Consider the following 19062-nt stretch of genomic DNA (forward strand, 5'->3'; position numbering starts at 1 on the left):
TGAACATGGCTATCATATCACCCCTTAACCTTCTCTTCTCCAGGCTAAACATACCCAGCTCCCTAAGCCGTTCCACATATACTTACGAATTTAATGCGTTCCGAATGCACATTCGTAAGTCGAAAAAATTTGTAAGTCGAAGCAACCCTATCTAAAAATTCGTAAGTAGAAAAAATCCTATCTAAACCACACCCAAGATGGTGGACGGAGCTCCATTTGTAAGTAGAAACATTCGTAAGTAGAGGTACCACTGTAATAGTAACCTAATAGAACACAAGTACAGCATAAGTCATATTATGAACAAATAATCAGTAAAACAATTACGATCTGTAAAACTTAACCAAACAGCAACTAAAAAATAAGCTAAACACGTTTTAAGTGGCAGTGGCTTGCCAGGGTTTTTCTTCTATCTCTTATCAGAACATGCCTAGTGATTGAACCTGGATGGTCTGTTGCTGCCCTTATGTTTTAATGAGGAGAGAGACCTGACAATAGTGGAGGAAAAGGAGGGTTATTTGCCTGGTTTCCTGCTTGCGCTGTAACCAGGTTCTTTTTGCTTGAACTCCTGAAAGTGGTGAAGCACAGAAAGTGGAAAAGCGCACAGGAAGAGACTGAGCAAAAACAGCCGCAGCTCGTCCCCCCCCCCCCCGACTCCTATTGCAAGTCAATTTCCGCTAGTATGCGCTTCCGGAAGCTTGAAAATAGGGCGGAAGTGCTTCGCCAATCCCAGCATGCATCGCTGCCCACAGCCACTCTCCCAGTTTGAAGTTCAGGCCTACGGGCTGCTGGTACCGTTCGGCCTCGTTGCATTGTGGGAGTTGTAGTCGCCTGCCCGAAGAGCTCTGGCGACAGAAGGCCTTGCGTGAAACTGCGGGCCTTTCCGAGGTGAGGCCGGGGCCTTTCGCCCCCTTTCTTCTCCGCCCGGCGGCAACTTCTTCCGCAGCGTCTGGCCGTGCGGCCGGCGGGCCACACGCGGCCGGCGCCTTCCCTCCCCGACCTAAGATGGCGGCCGAGGTGGACTTCGGGGACCAGGAGCTCTTCGAGCAGCTGGACGCCGGCGAGGCGGCGCCCATCCCGGCCGCGCAGCCGGTCCACACCCGCTTCGAGGAGGCCGATGCGCAGACGGAGGAGCTCCGCGAGCGGCTGAGGGAGTGCCAGGAGACCGTCAGGGAGCTGCAGGCCGAAAATATCCTGGCGGGGGAAGCAGGCCTGGGGGGCGCCCCCTCCCCTCGGCTGACAGGGTGCCTGAGAGCCCCGCTCCCCTCCCCCCCACCGAGAGGCAGCTGCGTCGCTGCCCTTGGGGTTGCTGAGGGGCGCCTCCCGGCCTTACGGGACCGCGTGGAGCTTTCTTAAAAGGGGCTGAGAATGGAGCCGCCTCTGGGTGGGCGTCGGCGCCCAATGTGCTGTTGACATCTTGTTACCTATCTTCACAAAGAGGTCCTAGCCGTTGTAACCCCCATCCCCACCCCATCTATAATCTAGAACATGCGGTGGTTTTAGTTCCGTGGGCTTCGGCTGTAGTTGCAGAAAGTGTTAGGGACTAGCCTCTTGCAACAGGGATCAGAGCCTCGTGGCATTTGAAGGGGTGACACAGTCAAGCCCCCTGGATCATGAGAGCTTATGTCACAATCGCTGTTAGTCTTTGAAGGAAGTTGACAAGTCTCTGTTTTCAGGGTTGGCCCGGCCCAAGACGTTTTGCTGCCTGAGCAGTGATCAGGATTTTTTTTGTAAAAAGATACTTAAGTAAATTCTAAGGTACTTTGCATTAGCAAATGTTTGGCTGCCCTGTGTTGGGAGTTGTAGCCCAACAACATCTGGAGGGCACCAGGCAGGCAAAGGCTGCCCTAAAGAGTGATCTAATTTAGTACATTTGTTTTACTTTTATTTCATAAGATGCTTTGGCTGTGTACAGTAAAGCTAACCAACTGAATATATTCCATAAGCAATGCTAAGAAGGTTGAAGCTGCCAGGCTTACTTATTTGTAGTTTGCATCCATTCACCGTTACTGGTGAAATTATTTCTGGAAAAAGTATCCACCCTACATCACTGTGCTTCGGGAGAGCAGGAACAATGAAACTCTCACCCTGTCCTGCTCCTGTTGGAGTGTACTGTATAAGAAACAAGACTGGCAAAGTTATGTTGACACTTGAGACAGAAACTCCCACAGGCATTTCTTCTCCTTTATGGCAGTAAAAATGCAATAATAAATTAACTAAAGAACCATTTGCTGCCCCCCCAGTTGACCAAAATTCCACTCTGCTGATCCTGTTTGTGTTGTGTTTGCCGCAACATACTGCTATCCACTTGAGAAGTTGTATCTTGGAACTTTGCTGTGATTTTTAAATTTTGTTTTATACTACTTCATCCCATACCACACCACCTACTTGTGGGATAAGATAGACTGCAAGCGAGAGTGGCAGCCCAAGATCACACAGGGGCCTTCATGGCTGAGTGTGACTTTGAATCTGGGTCTTCCCAGTCTTAGGCCGGTACTCTGAGCAGTGGTGCATGGTTCTCTCCTGTCCCCTTTTCTCCTTGGCTACAATCCTGTGAAGTACATGAGGTGCTGAATTATCCAAGTTCACCTAGTAAACATTGTAGCTGAGCATGGATTTGAAGAACACCCAGCACTTTTATATTACAGTCACACCTCGGGTTAAGTATGCTTCAGGTTGAGTACTTTCAGGTTAAGTACTCCGCGGACCCAGAAGTGCTCATTTCCGAGTTCCGCTGCATGCGCAGAAGCAATCTGTGTGCTATGCGCAGAAGCGTTCTGTGCTCTATCGGCACTTCACGCATGCGCTCTATCGCCACTTTTTGGGGTGCGAATGGCACCCCGGAACCAATTAAGTACTTAATCCGAGGTACTACTGTAAATGTTGATTTTTAAAATCTGGAATACTGTCTTTTTTATTTTATAGTACAGTACATTAATTATGGCCTTCATTTTATGGATCAATGGTCTCATTAGACCAGGCATCCCCAAACTTCGGCCCTCCAGATGTTTTGGACTACAATTCCCATCTTCCCTGACCACTGGCCCTGTTAGCTAGGGATCATGGGAGTTGTAGGCCAAAACATTGGGAAGGCCGCAGTTTGGGGGTGCCTGCATTAGACAGTAAAATGTGTGTTAAATTGCTGTTTTAGGGGGTGTTTTTCATCGTCTGGAATGGATTAATCCACTTTCCATTGCTTTCAATGGGAAAGTTCACTTCAGGTTAAGTATGGACTTCCGGAACCAATTAAGTACTTAACCTGAAGTACCACTGTCATCATCCCTCTGCAAATTGTTTTGTGGTCACACACACACACAGAGGACACATGACAAAGCTGGGGTGGAGAGAGCAGCACCTGTTGAATATATCACACGTGCAGCTTTTTAAAGGGCACAGGATACCAGATTTCAAAGAAGGGACTGTTCATAAGCATGAATTGTACCAGGAAGGAGTACAGTTCTTCCTTTAGCAGAACTGTGACATAAATGTCAGCAGCCCTAGAAGGATGTGGCCTGAAGCGTTTGACAATATATTCATTCAATTCTGCCATCATCAGGCTTCCCTTGTGATGCCTTCCTTCCTTCATGTACATTGAGTACCATGAATAGGTTTTAGCTGCTCTCTGATTCACAGTTGATTCACAGCTAACATACTTTAACTTTCATACCTACTTTTTATATGTCAAATAAGCTTACATCTGGAGCTCTGGTTCTAATCATTACTGATTGAGAGTGCAGAACAGGGGCAGTCATAAATTATCTGTCATTATTCTGAAATAGTAGCATGACTTTAAATTCCTTAACAAATAATTAACATCATGAACTCAGAAGAAAATTGAATATGCTGACTCGACCAAGGTATGTGTAAATTGCTTCATCATCTGTGATGTTTAATATAGTGGATGGGCTCCCAAGAGCCACTTTAGATATGTGTAAGAATTTGGGCATGCCCTGTGTGATTCCAACCCACCCACACAATGCCAAAGCATAAATTGCTTGTGGAATTCTTTTCAGTTTCAAAACTGGCTTGCCATGTTTTAGATGTATGATGTAATTCATACTTTATGTTCGTACAGTGGTACCTCGACTTACGAAGGCGATCCATTCCGCGGCGCTCTTTGTAAGTTGAATTCTTCGGTTGTCAAAGCGCCCACTTTGCGCATGCGCGAAGCTCTATTTTGTGCTTCTGTGCATGCGCCGACCACGTGCGCTGCTTCTGCGCAGGCGCAGAACACGCGCACGGCGAAAAGACTTCCGGGTTTGCCGAAAGTTAGGTGATTTTTAAAAGGTGGTTTGACCTGCTCCATTTATGGGGTGGGGCACAAAGCCTCCTTGAGCACGTGAAGCAGCATGGTTTTCTGGATTCTGGGTGTTGATGTAGCAGAAAATACCTGTCATTTGTTTGTATTGAGTGGTCACCACTTCACTGATATTAAGCTGTAGAATCTAATGCATGTAATCAAAAGAAAATAATTTTGGCTTAGTATGCACTGTTCTTAACAAACTGCGGTAAGGAGAAAGGTTTATTACTAAGAATTTGGTGGGGGACGAGAGAGAAACAAACAAACAAACAAACAAACATATTAAGGTAAAGGACCCCTGGACGGTTAAATCCAATCAAAGGTGACTATGGTGCTGCGGCACTCATCTCGCTTTCAGGCCAAGGGAGTTGGCGTTTGTCCACAGACAGCTTTGCTTCTGGTGCACGGAGGACTGTGACAAGTGCAAGAGCACATGAAAACTCTGTTTACCTTCCCACTGCAGTGGTACCTATTTATCTACTCACACTGGCATGCTTTCAAACTGCTAGGTTGGCAGGAGCTTGGACAGAGCAATGGGAGCTCACCCTGTCGTGGGGATTCTAACAGCCAACCTTCCAATCGGCAAGCCCAAGAGGCTCAGTAGTTTAGACCATAGCGTGACCCGCGTCCCTACATATATTAAAGTATCTTAATGTGGCCAGAATACTTCCAAACTACGTCAAAGAGACATGTGGGCCTGTCTGAACTGCTGCTACCGAATGATAATGGTAGCTTTATGCTTTCTTTTTTAGTGGACTTACCATTGACGACTCTCAACTTGATGGGCCTTTGTTACAAATTTTATTTATGAACAATACTGTTTCAAAGTAAGTGTATATATTTTATATTGGTTAAGTTCAGAATGTTTGAATCGTGGGTGCCTTCTAGAGTATTGAGCTTTGAGTGGTGGGTCAGAACCCACTACTGTAGTCTACTGTCTCCCAATATAAGGTGTCATGTCTGTAGCTGTACCCCAATTATTTAGGTGTGTGTGTGCGTGTGTGTTCAAATGAGAACTGGAAACATTGGGTGGTTGGGTAAATAAGCCATATGTAGGGTTTTTTAAAAAGTTAAAGTTCCCACATAGTAGGTTGTTGTCCCTAGTCTAAAAAACACTGAAAACTATTGCTCTACAGATATTTAAAGAAAAAGTATGCAACATGAAAGGAATTTTGAATTACTGCAGAGCTACCAAAACACTGGATAGGACAAATGCCTTTACCTCCCCCCCCCCAAGTTTGATCTACAAGCTCTTCCTTCTGCAGAATTGCAGAACAAAATCCTCAGCTTGAACAGTGTGTAACAGCAGTCTGTGAGAGAGATGCTTTATAACAATCAAAGACAGCATATCTATTTTGATAATTCTTGTATAGGCAATATCATCAAGAAATAGAAGATTTTATATCTTGTTTAGTTCAAAAATATGAGGAGCAACAAAGTGCTGAATCTGACAAGACCTACTTCAATGTTAAGCCGCAGGTATTTATATATTAATGAAATGATCTAAACCTTTTCTTGGTATTCATTGTTACTAAAGTAGTAGATGAGCCCTACTAGCCTTTGTTATTGATGAAAAGTGTACCGTGTTTCCTTAAAAGCATAAGAAGAGAAGCACGTAAGCTACATTTTCAAGAAATAACATCTTTCTATTCATATGACTGGTCTGTCAAAAATGTTCTGCTGCAATGTGTTAACTCTGGTCATGTTCTTCAGTAGCAAAGTATACTGTTCCATGTGAAGATAGGCAATACTGAGTCAAACCATTGGTCCACCTAGCCCAGTATTGTTTATTGGGACTAACAGTAGCTTCCCAAGGTCTCAGGTTGGGGACTTTCCCAGCCCTGCTATCTGAGGACTTTTTTGCTTGAGATTCCGCTACATCCAAAGTGGCCACTGAGCTATGTCCATCCAGTGTGCACTCAGAGCACCAGGGCACACATGGCCTTTCCTGTTCACTTTGTGGAAGAGGACTTCGCCATACTTATAGGAGGTTAAGCTAAAGACTTCAAAGAGAGCAAAGAGAGTGGATTTTTAGCTGAAATTTGAAGGGACGGTGGGGAGGGGGGGAGAGAGTATCCTTGATGGAAGAAAGTTGGGATATAAATGCAAGAATTTTTTAAAGAATCCTGTAGGCCAGGGAACTTGTTGCCTTCCAGATGTTGCTCTGCTCTGGAGTTGCCCATCATTCCTGACAATAGGCCATGCTTGCTGGGACAGATGGGCATTGGAATCCCAGCTGCCTCTAGAGGGCACCAGGTTCCCTATTCCTGATACTGTACAGTGGTACCTTGCAAGACGAATGCCTCACGCAACGGAAAACTCGCAAGATGAAAGCGTTTTGCGATGTTTTTGGTGACTCACAATACGAAGTTTTCTATGGCCGTGCTTCACAAGACAAAGGTTTTCGGGGGTTGATGTTTTTTTTTTTTTTGCCGCGGCAAACCGCGCTTCGCAAGATGAAATTATCGCAAGACGAAGCGACTCATAGAACGAATTACTTTTGTCTTGTGAGGCACCACTGTACAAGTGTTCTGGAAGTGAGTTCGGGCATAGTATAGGAGAACACTCAGAATTATATAGTTTGTTGTTTGATAAATATAAGCTTAGTTTTGCAAACTGTGATTTGTCTTTCTATTAGCCTTCTAGTTTTATGTTGGAAGAAGACCATAAAGTGACAATCTCAAATACATCAAAAAAAATCAAGGAGGCCTTTAGTGTAAGTTACTCCTTTGTTTTGTGGTGTATGTGCTTGAATCCTACATTTTAGATTTCTGAGCCATGGCATTAGAAAAGGGTTGACAAGATGCTGAAAGAGCCATGTAATTCTCACTGTATTTAATTATTGTTAAGTTGTTGTAATTCTTGGAAGGCCGAAACTCATTAATTGGCTGGGCTTTTAGTTATGGGTGTGTAGGGTGTAAGATCTTATTTGTAAAACCTTAAACAGGAGAACCTTTATTTTAATGTACTTAATTATATCAGAATACATATTTGTGAAATATTTAAGTACATTTTTTAAAAAGGAATGTTGTCTTTCAATCTGATAAAATGCTGACACTTTTTGACTCTTTCTACAGGTTGTAGGAAGTGTTCTCTATTTTACCAATTTTTGTCTTGATAAACTGGGGCAGCCTATATTAAATGAAAACCCTCAGCTGACAGACGGATGGGAAATACCCAAGTATCCTATTTAGTTTAATGTCCTCCTCTTTTCCTGCTAACACTGCAACTTAATCCAATCAGTACTAAAGCAGTTTCAATCTACATATTTTGAGTCTATTAACTACATAATTGTGGTGTCATACATTACAGGGAATGCCCTTTTTGGTGAAACATTATTTCTGGTGATTGGATTTTCTGCTCTGCTTTAAGATGCTACTGTGCTTCCATGCTATATTTCTCAATAGTGGAGTCAGGCAGCTGACACGCTACACTGATCAGGCAAACTCTACTAATAAAAAATAGCATACTTTCAACAATGATGGAACCATCCTTTCAAGCATAATCTTGCCTTTGTGGTATTGATTATGAGTCTCATCTTACCTTTCTTAAGCAAAAAACAAACAAAATTGAACTTTGTAATAACAATTTATACCAAAACACCGCTGGGACATAGCCACCATGCATACACAGACATGTAAACCTCAGTTGTTCTGTTTTATACAATGGCAATTCCTTATTGAACTCTTAAGATACCAGCAAGTTTTCACGCAGATTCTTTCTCTAGATGGACAGGAGATACAAGTAAAGCCTAAAAGGTTTGTATTTCTCTAAATCTATGAAGATTTCTAGTTAAAAAAACTGAAATGTACTGTGGTTGATTAGTAATGGATATGACTTAGATTAGAATGAGAGCAAAGCGCAGATTAAATTGCTGACGTAAAGAGCACCCTTCATTGTGATATTAAGTGTTAAGTGCAGCCTCTTATGACCAAAAGTATATGGGGAGAGGGAGTTGGAATGTTCTGGGTGCTTTGAAGACCTTATTCAGTTACATCCAAAGTAACTATAGCAGTCTTTGTCAACCTGGTGCCCTCCAGACGTTTTGGACTACAGCTGCCATCAACCTCAGCCAGCACAGCCATGCTGGAGGACACCAGGTTAGCAAGGGCTATTCAGACCTCGCTGTCCATCATCCTGCTCATAACTCTCGTAAAACTCGTTTTCTTTAATTTGATAGAAAATTGAAATCTGCTAGGAGACAGGCTTATTAATTAACTTTCATTAAGAATTAACTAGATGAGTCCTCAAGTAGGGCACTAGAATAATGGATTGAGCCAACATTTCATGAACAATTAAAAACAAGAATTTACTCAGCTTTATAATTGGAGAGGGCCATGTACCTTGACATATCTTAAGATGGACTAGGTAGTTACCGGTATTTCTAAAATATTTTGAAAAGCAGTGCACTGCTGCTAATGCAAGTTGAAAGTGGTCTTCTCCATAATGATACTCTTTCTCCAAAAGAGCACCCTTCATGATGTAACAGCTTGCAGTTTTTAAAGCATTTTGTGATATTAAGTGCGAAAGTGGCCTTCTCCATAATAGGCAAAGCATGAAAATAATTGTTTCATGCACTGACCCATTCAGTTTCCTCTCACACTTCCTGATTCTCACAAACAATGGTTTCCCTTCAAACCTGAATTGGAAACCACACTTTCAAATGGGCTTCCATGGTTCAGGCACACCGTATTCACCTGCTTTGGATGTCATGGCAAATTGCGGTGTGGTCTGTGGGAGGGATTGCAAGAGAAAGAAGGAGCACGAAATCACAAAGTCCATAGCAAGAGTCAAACTATTATGTCTTAGATCAGAGCACTTTTTATTTTTCTTTCCAACATCCAAATTTCCACTATATACTACTTTACAGTGGTTCCTTCGACTTACAAACGACTCGACAACCGAATTTTTCAACTTACGAATGGGGCAAATGGCCTCACGCTTATGAATTTCTTAACATCTGAACAGAAACCGCGGCGGTTTTATATAGGGTTTTTTCAACTTACGAATTTTTAGATGGGGTTGCTTCGACTTATGAATTTTTCCGTTTCCAATGCATTCCTTTGGGAAATCGCGTTTCGAATGGCACTTTTCAACGACCTACGAAGGTGCCTTCGGAACGGATTAAATTCGTGAGTTGAGGCACCACTGTATTTATTTGTCAGACTGTTGTGGCATAGTTGCAAAATGTTTAAAATGTTAAGTGACATTGCTGTTAGTATACTTCATCCTGCATTCTTCTGTGCTGTCACAACTGGGTTTGGTATATTAACCATATGGATGACATTTTTAAAAGGCTGTTGGAAATATGTAATGGACTCACATATTTGTTAAGCCAGTATTAAATATTAGTGTTATAAACTGTTTACTTTTATAAAGCAGGCCAAAATCTCACTGCTTCAATTGTGGCTCTGAAGACCACCAAATGAAAGATTGTCCACAGGTAAAATATTCCTTCTGATGTTCTGTCCTCAGAGCACATTGATAATCAGATATGGATTAATTTGGAAGGATTCAGTTGGGTTTTGATAAAACTGTATAATCCATTTGAATATTGTTGATATGCTTTATATCTTAAGAAACATATTTTGCTATGTATGTCCCTATTAAAATATTCTAGGGTCTTTTAAAAAACAAGTTTAAACAATTGTATTCAGCAACATATATCCTCTGTGAGGCTAAAACCTTTAAGTATCAAATAGTCTAACTCTGTATAGTACTAAGCAGACTGTTATCCCACAGGTGAATCAAGGGAATTTTTATGTGTAACTTGGTAGCTGACATTGTCCTGATTTCCCCCCTCTAACTACATTTTAGCCACGAAATGCTGCCCGTATAAGTGAAAAAAGGAAGCAGTTTATGGATGCTTGTGGGGAAGCAGGAAACCAAAACTTCCAACAGCGGTACCATGCAGATGAAGTTGAAGAAAGGTTTGGAAGGTTCAAACCAGGAATAATTAGGTATTTTCTCTCTCTCACTGAATATAAACCAGCCTTTCCCAACCTGGTGCTCCTTGAAAGCTTTGGACTACAACTCATGTCAGCACTGACCAGACCAGCATGGCTGTGCTGGCGGCTGCTGCTGGAACCTGTAGTCCAAAATATTTGGAAGGCACAAAGTTGGAGAAAGCTGAAAACATGGGGGGAAGGGACTGGATGGCTCAGCACTCCTGCCTTCAGGTACCTGATTTTTACTAAATCTAAACGGTCATTCAAAATACCTTTAAAAGAAAAAAAGAGAAATGTGTCCAGTAGTGTTTAAGTTGCAAAAAGCAGGAATATGATATTACTGGGCTTGTCATTTCCATCTGGTAGTCACTAGAGGAAATTCAACATTCTCAGCAGCAAATCTCAGAGAACAGATCTACCAGCAGCATTAGTGCCCGAGACAGATAGAAAGGTGTACATCGTATCTCAAATAGTGCAAAAAAAGGGAATGGGCCAAAGGAGGGGTGGCAGTGACCGCCCCTCAGAAAGATCTCTCTACTGTCAAACAACCAGAAAAAGAACCAAGAAAATAAAACTGCTTCAAACTGTAATTTTGGAACCCTTAGCAATAAAGCTGCATCAAGACCTGGCTGGTTTGGGAGTAACAATTAATGGAAAAGAACATACTGTATTCATGAAAATCACTTATGTGTAACAACATGCAAATATATTCAAGCTGGACACAACTCTGCAGCTTGCTTATATAATTTCAGTGTGACCTAAGTTTTCCATCAGGATACAAATCTCTCGTTTGTTTTCTTAAAATGTAGCAGACAATTTCCCCAAATAGTGTTGTTCAGCCCCTTCTTATTTCTAACAAGATGCATTTTTCCTATTGCAGCGAGGAACTTCAAGATGCACTTGGTGTCACTGACAAGACTCTTCCTCCTTTCATCTATCGAATGCGGCAACTGGGCTATCCCCCAGGTTGGCTCAAGGAAGCAGAAATGGAAAAATCTGGACTAACACTCTATGATGGAAAGGGTAAGTTTAGTGGTGAGAAAGGCCCTCGTTACCTTACTGCAAATGTGTTTTATTTTTTCGTAATAAGAGGATACCTGTCCATTATTTGGCTTTTGACTTTGAAAAGCATTCCACCTTTCTGGTTTCTGAGTGTAAAGAAAATAGTTAAAATAGTGTTGTTTATTGTTACAGCCTGTTATATGAGATGTTTGCCTATTGAGTCTTTCCAATAATAATTGAACTTCTGTAATACGAGTAGATTATCTGGACCCAATTCAATTCAAGGCATTGAAACTACCTTGACTGGCCTGGTTTCTTGGGAAAGGAACTGGGTAGTGCAACCTTGTTGATTCTTTTTGACTTCAATACTATTGACTACAGCATCCTTCTCAAACAACTTGGGGGTTGGAAATTGGGGGCATTGTTGTACAGTGATTCCATTCCTACCTTCAAGGCCGATTTTAGACAGCAGCAACGGGGGATTATAGCTTGGTGGGTCCTACTTTATCTTTCTATGTCATTTGAGACCCAGTGTTATGTTGTTCCTTGACTGGGATAACCTATCACAGTGATCCATGGTCACTTCCCAGTCTGTGTCAGGCTACCCTTAAAGATCATTCCGAAGCTGCAGCTAGTGCAGAACACTCAAGTGAGGCTGCTGGTGGATGTATACACATTCTGACTGACCTTGAAAGATCTGCACTGGTTGTCAGCCCACTATGGAGCCCAATTTAAGAAGTTGGAACAACACATAAGATTTTCAACAGTTGGTCAATACACACCTTTTTACCCAGGGCTTTGGTTGACCAGATGTCTGTCCTCTTGTTCTGTGCTGTTGTTCTAATATTGGTTGTTTTTCTCATTTTCTGATTTTAATGTACATTGTATTTATTTGAAACCTGAAACACCCCTCCCCTGGGATTGTTTGGGGTGGATTGTAAGTCCAAATACGATAATAAACAGTTATATGTATGATAAGACGAGTGTGTGGCTTAGGACCCCCCCCCCATGTTTTCAGAAAAACTTCCATTGTTACTAAAATTCATGGGAACAATCTATGGAGGCATTGATTGAGATTCCTGCATTGTGGGGAGTTGGACTCAATTGCTAGACTTGTAGCAAATAAAGTCCTACTCAGAGTAGACCTGTTGGAATGAATGTGCCTAAGTCATATTCATTAATTTTAATGGGTCTTTTCTGAGTAGGACTAGCATTGACTACAACCTTAAATAACTACCATAAGCCGAGCTTGGGTGGTTTATCTTGGGGTTCTGCTGGAGTGGTGCTAAATTTTTCAGTTCTGAATATGGTGCATAAAAAATGGCTGGTTATTTCTTTTGTGATTAATTATACAATGTTGTTTTGCTTCTTATCACAGAATCTGTGCATTCCAGCACCCTGTTGTCAAAGTGGTTAGAAGCAACAAGAGCTCACCAGTATATGTGCCAAGTCCTCTTTTGTCAATAGTATCACTAACTATTTGTGGTGTTTTGTTACAGCATCTCCTGGTGGTGAAACAGAGGCGGAAGAATATTACCAACAGAATTGGCGTGTCACTTATGATGTCTCTAAGTTGATAAACTATCCAGGTTTTAATATGTCCACTCCAAATGGAGTAACAGATGTAAGTGACTAGTTTTACACTTTCATCACCTCCTTCCTCCAAAGAGTGACATACGAATTTCTTTTACATGTTATCTGTATCTGACAGTCCTTTCAAAATTTATTTGGAGGGACTCCCTGCTTCCACATGAACTGCCCTGGCCTCTATCTGAAGAAGTGTGCATGCACATGAAAGCTCATACCAATAACAAACATGCCATATTTTTTGCTCCATAAGACGCACCTAGTTTTTTAAAGGGGGAAAGCACCCTTTTGGGGGGATCAGCTCACAGTTGTGCAGCTTCTTTTGCAAAGGGGAAAAGCCCTGTTTTTTTGAGGATCAGCTCAAGGTTGTGCAGCTTCTTTTGCAAAGGGGAAAAGCCCCCCTTTTTGAGGATCAGCTCAAAGTTGTTGAGCCTACTTTGCAAAAGGAAAAAAATCCTGTTTTTATGGGGTTCAACTCAGAGTTCTGCAGCTTCTTTATGAAAGGAAAGGGAGCCGTTTCTACAGTTTCCAGACAGATAATCTAATCAGCCAGTCACATGTTGCTGGGGAAACAAATAGCCTCTGTCTGCAGAACATTCAAGAACGGAGGCCTGGGCAAGGGGGCAGGGCCAGAAAGGGAGCCAGCGATCGACCACACATTTGCTCCATAATACACAGAGACATTTCCCCTTACTTTTTAGGAGGAAGAAAGTCTTATGGAGTGAAAAAGACGGTAGTTGGTCTCTAAGGTGCTACGGGAAGGATTTTTTTTTATTTTGTTTCGACTGCGGCAGACCAACACGGCTAACTGCCCTGACCTTGAGATGGTCCTCAAAGGCCCTCTCCTCTGGGCCACCATTAAGGCAGATCTAGTTGGTGGGTACCACGGACTGGGCCTTTTTGACAGTGGTTCCTCAACTTTGGAACTCCCTTTCTGGGGAGGGGTTTCCTCTTTGGTTTCTTTCATGTGTGTTTTAGTCTGTTCTACTTTTTAATACTAGCTTGGTATTTCAGCTCCCAATGTTTTTATATTCTAAGCTGTATTGTCTTGTTTTTAATTTGTATTGATATATTATGTCCTCATCTGTTGTAAATTCTGTGTTTGGAATACAGTGGAACCTCGGATTACGCCTACCTCTGTTTACGAAAAACTCCATTTATGAACGCCGCGGACCCGAAAGTGTTTACATCCGGGTTCCGTGGCGTCGGATGCGCAGACGCGATCTGCGCAGCGGATGTGTGCGCAGAAGCGCTCTATCAGCGCTTCGCGCACACGCAGAAACGTGCCTTCAGCGAGCAAATGCCTTTATTAAATATTTTTCTTACAGTTTATTCTTTGCTTTCTTCCTCTTTTTGCTAAACACATATATGCAAGCAAGTTTTCTAGTCCTGCACGTTGATCAGCATCTTCTTTTACTGATAGCCATGTATTTATATTCCTGCAGGAATGGAGGATGTTTGGTTCCGTACCCCTTCAGCCCAGTCAGCAGAAGGATATCTTTGCCCACTATCTTTCTACCTATCATTCGGTGACTATATTTAAATGTGCTTGTGAAAGCTGTGTGCTAACAATCATATTTCTAGTTCTACATAGAATTATCTAATTTATGATAGTAAAAAGCATACATAGGTCAGAGGAACATGTAGAGGTGTACATTTCTGTAGATTGTTGCCATGGTTGATGCTAGTCTTCTGGTGTCTTTAGGTCCTATTTTGTTCATTAGTTTCAATTAGTTACTTTTCCATTAGCCTTTCAGGGTTGAAGAGTGCAATAGGAGTTATTGAAATCTGTTAACATAAATCACAGAAGAGCTAGGGTCCCTGATGGGAACATATTTTCTTCAAGATATGGCAGTTGGTTGCTTTGAACTCTTTCAAACCACCTATGATAATGTGAATAAAGAGTGTGCAGTTCTATAATCAGACATATTAGTAGGCAGACTAAAATTTAGGGTTGTATCCAGTGTAGTGGAATCCAGTGTAGCGTAAGTTAGAGGAATACTTGTTCTGCTGGTGTAATGTTTTGCACCAGCAAAATGTTGTTGCGCAAGAGAATGCTCAGCAGGTTGCTGATAATGTGCTACACAATAGATCATGCAGCCTGTGGCATAACTGTAGCATTGGATTCCTTGGTTATGCAACATTAAAACTTGCCCATCTGCTAGTGCAAGAGCTTTATACTAGCAGACAGAGAATGCTGGAGGCAGTTCTTAGTATTTATTTTGCAAAATAGCAATACGTACATAGATATATACATTTTAAAACAAACCTAAATCCAAGCAGTGTACAGTATATAAATTTCCAAGTGCTTTCCAGTTCTTTTGGTACCTTTAGAATCATTAGCCAGACTACTGGAAGTCAGAAGCAGCAAGGGAAAGGGATGGAAATTTACTTTGTTTAAATGCTTTAAAAAAATGAACATTGAAAGCTCAGAGACCCTGTGAGGCTGCCTTCTCCATGGCTGTGGCCCACATGAGCACCTTCCATGAATGTATCTTCATAATCATGTTGAATACTCCTAATCTCTCTTGTTCCTTGGCGATGCTTCTTTAGTCGAGCCCAAAGTCCAGCAATAAAAGATCTTCATCTCACCAGAACTCTCATCATCCAAAAAGACAGAAAGGACACAGTGCTGAAGTATCATCAGCTGACATGGAGATGGATTCTGGTAAGCCTTTCAATACTAATAAACCTGTGCAATAAATATAGTTCATGAAATAGCTTTAAAACTTCCTTCTTTCCATCCCTATTAAAAATTCTGATCCACCATACCTGAATACCAGCTTCCATTGAAAACAAGATAGGGATAGGGATGCTTACTAACAGTTGCTCTTTTTCTGATTTCAGACTTTGAAGCTCCACACAGTTCTCCTGGCTATGATAGCTTCCAGTTCCAACCTCCACTGCCTCCAGGGTCACCACTGAATGCCACTCCTCCCCCATTGCCACGTGGGACCCCTCCATGTACTCCCCCCAACATTACCCCTCCACAGCTTCCTCCATGTATTCCCCTACCAGTTTCCCGTGATACTCCACCTTTGACTCCTTCCAGTGATTCTGCTCCACTGAGAGCAGAGGGCTCTGCTACGGATGAAGACACTTTAACACTGGAAGAGCTTGAGGAGCAGCAGCGCCTCATTTGGGCAGCCCTGGAGCAAGCAGATAGTGCAAACAGTGACTCTGACATACCTGGAGAGAATCCTTTAACAGGAAACTCTGTAGCCTCATCACCATCTCGAGCCGAGTCAGACATTTTCCCAGAAGAAATAACATGCAAGAAGCTGGATGTATTGGAACTTGGGACTTCAGACAACAGTGAACAGGTACTCAAAGCAGAAGAGTCCGAAAAGAAACAGATTTCAGGTGATGAACCGATTGATTTGACAGACAATGAAGAACCGAACCACATGGATTCTGAAGGCAGTGTGGAGAACTGCCCCTCAACCTCAGTGTCCAGGGAAAGCCAGAGTGACACTCCTGTGGTCATCAGTGCTGAGGTGCCCAAAAATGCCAGCCCTGTCCCTGACATGAGCAAGTTTGCTGCTGGGATAACACCTTTTGAATTTGATAACATGGCTGAATCTACTGGGATTTACCTCCGAATAAGAAGTGTGCTAAAGAACTCTCCTAGGAACCAGCAGAAAAGCAAGAAGGCTTCCTCCTAGGTGCCCTGTGACTACTGCGGCACGCTTGCACCCAAAAGAAACTGACTGGCCAATTAACTTTGGATACTACTCTGTACTTACTTTATAAATAATGACCAAGTAAGAACAGACATATTGAAAGCTCCTCCTATAATTATGTTACTTGTTTTAAAAAGTGCAGTGTACAGAGCTTCCATTTTGACTTCGGGGTCTGTTGCTGCCTAAAACCAATGTTTCTGCTAATACAAGAAGGTGTTACCAAGTGAGTTAACTTTTCTGAAAATGTTTCCTGAATATGGGTTAATCTTTCTGACCCTGTTTGACTTGTGAAGTTAGAGCAGCAGCAACTGGAGGCTTTTCTCTGTACTTTCTGCATCACTGTAAACCAGTTTATTCTCAGTAGTTTTTAAAAGGTTCAAAAACCTTTTAAATGGTTTCTCCTTCATTTAAAATAGAAAAATTGTAGCAATTAAATGGGAATAATCAGGGGTTGTTTCACAATTATCCCTGCCCTTTTTGAAGAGTTTTATAAATAATTTATGTGGGTCAGATTTTTTTAGTACTACCGTTTTTCTTCTTTCTTTTTAGTAATGTCCCATATTTGAACTTGCTGTACATACATATTGATGCTTCTGTACAGAGGTTTAATAAACAATTTTTTCATAACTTTTTTGTATGCCTTTGAGACGCTACCCAGGCCACGCAGCCCTCCCCATGCCCCATGCTGCACTCCCCCCTCAAGTGCTTTTGCATGTTCCTGAATGGTAAAAACCAGCCTCTTGCTTGCCTGGATGCAGAGCTGTGTGGTGTAGCCTACTGTAGTGTGTAAAAATCACACCAGTTCCTGCACCCCCTTTGGCCCTGCCCACCACAAGCAGCCCCCAGGTGGTTGCTCATGAGGAAATGAGGCCATCGGCTGGAAAATAAGTTGAATGGCCTTCTCTAAAGTTGCATGCATACATAATTAGCTGCTTGTACATTTGCACGCTACCTTCCTTTCGCCATAAAAATGAAGGTGTGGCATTGCATGGATAGTCTCTCAGGAGCACACTGCAGGTTTGTGTGCAGCTATCCCGCCAATGCCCTTTTCCCTCCTTGCACAAATGCTCCAATGCAGGCACCTTGGTTATTTTGAAGACTGGTGCCCTCCTGGCCCTTCAAGGAAGCTGCCCTATGGTTCAAAATATAGCTGAGCTAGCTGTTTTCAAATACGAACATGCTGTGCCATGTCAAATTAGTTTTTTTTACTTCACTTGTTTAAAGGATTATCCAATGATGTGTATGGTCATTCTCAATGGTATGTGTGAGGCCTCCACAACAACCATGTATTAGGCAAGACGTGGCCTGGAATCTGTGGAAGTGCTGTATTCTTCCTTCTCTACCCCCTCCCTTTGCCTGCTTCACTGAGTACAGGTTCCTTCTTCAGCTAACATGGTTTTCCTTCATCTATTTCCTTACTCTTTATTTCAGCCTTTATAGTAAATGGTTCTCCATTCCTTTTGCCCTAAGCCCACTCATCCCTCTGAGAGGGCGAGTACAGTCATGGGAAAAAGAAAGTACACCTTCTTTGAATTCTGTGGTTTTACATAAAAAGGTAAAGGAACCCCCGATCATAAGGTCCAGTCATGGGGTTGTGGCGCTCATCTCGCGTTATTTGCACAGCGCACGGAAACGCCATTTACCTTCCCACTGGAGCGGTACCTATTTATCTACTTGCACTTTGACGTGCTTTCAAACTGCTAGGTTGGCAGGAGCAGGGACCAAGCAGCGGGAGCTCACCCCATCGCGGGGGTTTGAACCGCCGACCTTCCGATCGGCAAGCCCTAGGCTCTGTGGTTTAACCCACAGCGCCACCCGCGTCCCAGGTGGTTTTACATAGGAGGACATAATAACCACCACCTGTTCCTTAGCAGGCCTTCTACCAGGGCTCCAGCTGCTTTTCTCATCTTTTCCACGAACATCTTGCTGGAAATCCACTGATGGCTACAAAGGCTGCTCCATCTCCTTTCTCCAGGCACTATAAAATTGACGTATGCCTCAGCTGAGGCAGCATTTGAAGGAAGCCTTCTCCAGAGAAGGGCCCATTAGATACATTTCTATCGCATCTTTTCTTGCCAAGAGCTCAAGGTGGTATACATGGTTCTCTGCTCCTCATTTAATCCCCACAACAACCCCGTAAAGTAAATTAGGCTGAGAGGCAGAGACCTGCCCATGTGTGCTTCATGGCGGAGTGCAGCTATGACTCAGCCTCGTGGATCCTCGTCACTGACCACTATACTCTGACGATCCACTTCCCATGAATGCTCCTCCTTGGATGACAGTAGGACGACTCTAGGCCCACCCTGGGCATGTTTGGGGTTTGTGCCATACCTTCCAGGTTTTTTTTTCAGGGTGGCAGGTAGCTCGTTCCATTTGCCTGAGTGTCTTGCATTTGGCACTTTTGTTTCTTTGGCATTCATCAGGGGCTCCGAACAGGGAATTAAATTGTACTGTTTAAGTATTATTAATAAGAAAGTATATAGTTTTTAATTGTATGAGTGTTTAATTGTTTTTCAGAGATTGTTTTGCTTTTTCTATGTTTTTA

At 42.6% G+C, this 19062-nt stretch overlaps 1 protein-coding gene across 2 annotated transcripts; it reads left to right on the top strand.

Moving 5' to 3' along the window:
* The first annotated feature begins 242 nt into the window (after positions 1-242).
* Positions 243-17144, top strand: ZCCHC8 (zinc finger CCHC-type containing 8). Of its 2 annotated transcripts, none has more exons than XM_035098231.3 (14): positions 243-1186; positions 3812-3854; positions 5050-5124; positions 5671-5776; positions 6936-7013; positions 7375-7478; positions 7990-8055; positions 9677-9740; positions 10115-10257; positions 11126-11268; positions 12747-12871; positions 14280-14363; positions 15388-15502; positions 15682-17144. In XM_035098231.3, exons 1-14 carry the CDS (start codon positions 1003-1005, stop codon positions 16497-16499), a joined length of 2148 nt encoding a protein of 715 aa, XP_034954122.1. In that variant the 5' UTR covers positions 243-1002; the 3' UTR covers positions 16500-17144. The 2 variants fall into 2 exon arrangements, with proteins under 2 accessions (XP_034954122.1, XP_034954123.1); XM_035098232.3 differs by having other exon boundaries at positions 9680-9740.
* The last annotated feature ends 1918 nt before the right edge of the window (positions 17145-19062 follow it).

The sequence above is a fragment of the Zootoca vivipara genome, chromosome 16 (assembly GCF_965207765.1).
Source record: "Zootoca vivipara chromosome 16, rZooViv2.hap1.1, whole genome shotgun sequence".
NCBI lineage: Eukaryota > Metazoa > Chordata > Lepidosauria > Squamata > Lacertidae > Zootoca > Zootoca vivipara.